At 43.5% G+C, this 1,641-nt stretch overlaps 1 protein-coding gene across 1 annotated transcript; it reads left to right on the forward strand.

The window, feature by feature from the left end:
* Positions 1 to 434: 434 nt before the first annotated feature.
* Positions 435 to 1,210, forward strand: PAAG_03668 (vacuolar ATP synthase subunit F; the record flags this gene model as incomplete). Its single annotated transcript, XM_002794029.2, has 5 exons — positions 435 to 461; positions 538 to 572; positions 644 to 677; positions 814 to 951; positions 1,070 to 1,210. The coding sequence occupies 5 exons, from the start codon at positions 435 to 437 to the stop codon at positions 1,208 to 1,210; spliced, it is 375 nt and encodes a 124-aa protein (XP_002794075.1).
* Between the last annotated feature and the right edge of the window lie 431 nt (positions 1,211 to 1,641).

The following is a 1,641-nucleotide window of genomic DNA, read 5'->3' on the forward strand; positions in this document are numbered from 1 at the left end:
AAACAAAAGAAGAAGTGAGGAAAGAGGCCATATGTATGTAGCTCAAGAGAGTGCTTTGAGGGTTGAAGAAGACTTGAATCATGTGTATAGGAAATAATTTATAATGTAATTTGCTAGTTTTTCTTTATAGTTGAGACTTTGAAGGCATTCTTGTTGTACAGTGGGGAGGAAAGTGGCTGACTCACTTATGTGGCCGACTTGCTTATCAATTACGTTAACTTAGCTAATTAACTAATGCAGAGCTTCCAAGTCTCGATTTCAGCAATCTCCGATATATCCAAGCACCAGAGTGCGCCTTTCGAAGACCAGCTTTTCTTCTTTTATCCGTGCGTCCGGGAGACCCTCCAATATTCACACGACACCTTGAGATATCTGTTGAACCCTCATTATTCAATCCTCCCAGCCGCGCTGGGGCCCGAAAGTGCACAGTTACAATGACGACTCCCACAAGTGCATACAAGGTTCGCATTCAGCTCCGCTCCCGCTCGTTCCATCACTCTAATAGCGCATTCTAACCCCATTCCCCATCTTAACTAGGATCGCCAATTTCTCGCCGTCATAGGGGATGAAGAGTGTGTCCCACCATATCTATTCCAGCATATCCAACGTACCAGCTAACCCCCGTTTTCCCGTCGTGTCATAGCTCCGTAACAGGCCTTCTACTAGCAGGAATTGGCGTTAGTACCTCATCCATCTCCTCTCTCGATTCAAGGCCGCATTCTTTTCTCAAACTCACCAGGAAACCCCACCAAAAGTAGTAATGCCATAATGTTTACCAGTGAGCTGACCACGTACTCTTGTCCCTTTAAATAGCACGTAACCGACCCCCCAGACTTACAACGAAACTTCGTCGTCGTCGATGCCAAGACAGAAACCTCCGCCATTGAAAAAGCCTTTCACAATTTCACACAGGAGCGGAAAGATATTGGCGTGTTATTAATCAACCAATATGTATTATGCCCTTTGCCAAACCATCGTCTTTACAGAAGCAGAAGCTATATCTTCCGCAAAACTCGCTAAACTCCTCTTTGCGCTCCGTAATATTGACTCTCGTATTAAAAAATAACAGATTGCAGAACGCATCCGAAACAGCGTGGATTCGTTCACGGACGCATTCCCCGCCGTTCTGGAAATACCAAGTAAAGACCACCCGTATGACCCGGACAAGGATAGTGTTCTGCGACGCGTGCGGAGATTGTTTGGGGAATAATGTATGAAGTTATGTCAGTTGCTCTATGAATAGAGGGGCTGGGGATGGAGTCGTATGTATATTCGAACATGTGGGACTATGAATGAAGGGGCGTTTGAAAACGCCTAGCATAGATATCGTTCGTTGTTCTCGCGACCATCGATGGTTCTCTTTTAGATTAATCACATTGGCGGATGTTGGCAGGTGTGATTGTAATTTATTATTTATACATGCATATAAATGGGGATTGAGAGAACGCATACGGAACTGAGAATTGGAATGCAGATGAGAAACGCTACTTGAGCGCGAGGGGATTCCTTTCCCTTGTTTTCATTTTTTTTTCAATTTTTTTTTTTAAACATGTATACTTATATCCACTGCTATGTGTATTCGGCAACTGGTATTTATTTCCACTGAAATTCTAGAACTATCTGTACAATTTAACTTTTCTA

Source organism: Paracoccidioides lutzii (genome assembly GCF_000150705.2).
Source record: "Paracoccidioides lutzii Pb01 unplaced genomic scaffold supercont2.9, whole genome shotgun sequence".
NCBI lineage: Eukaryota > Fungi > Ascomycota > Eurotiomycetes > Onygenales > Ajellomycetaceae > Paracoccidioides > Paracoccidioides lutzii.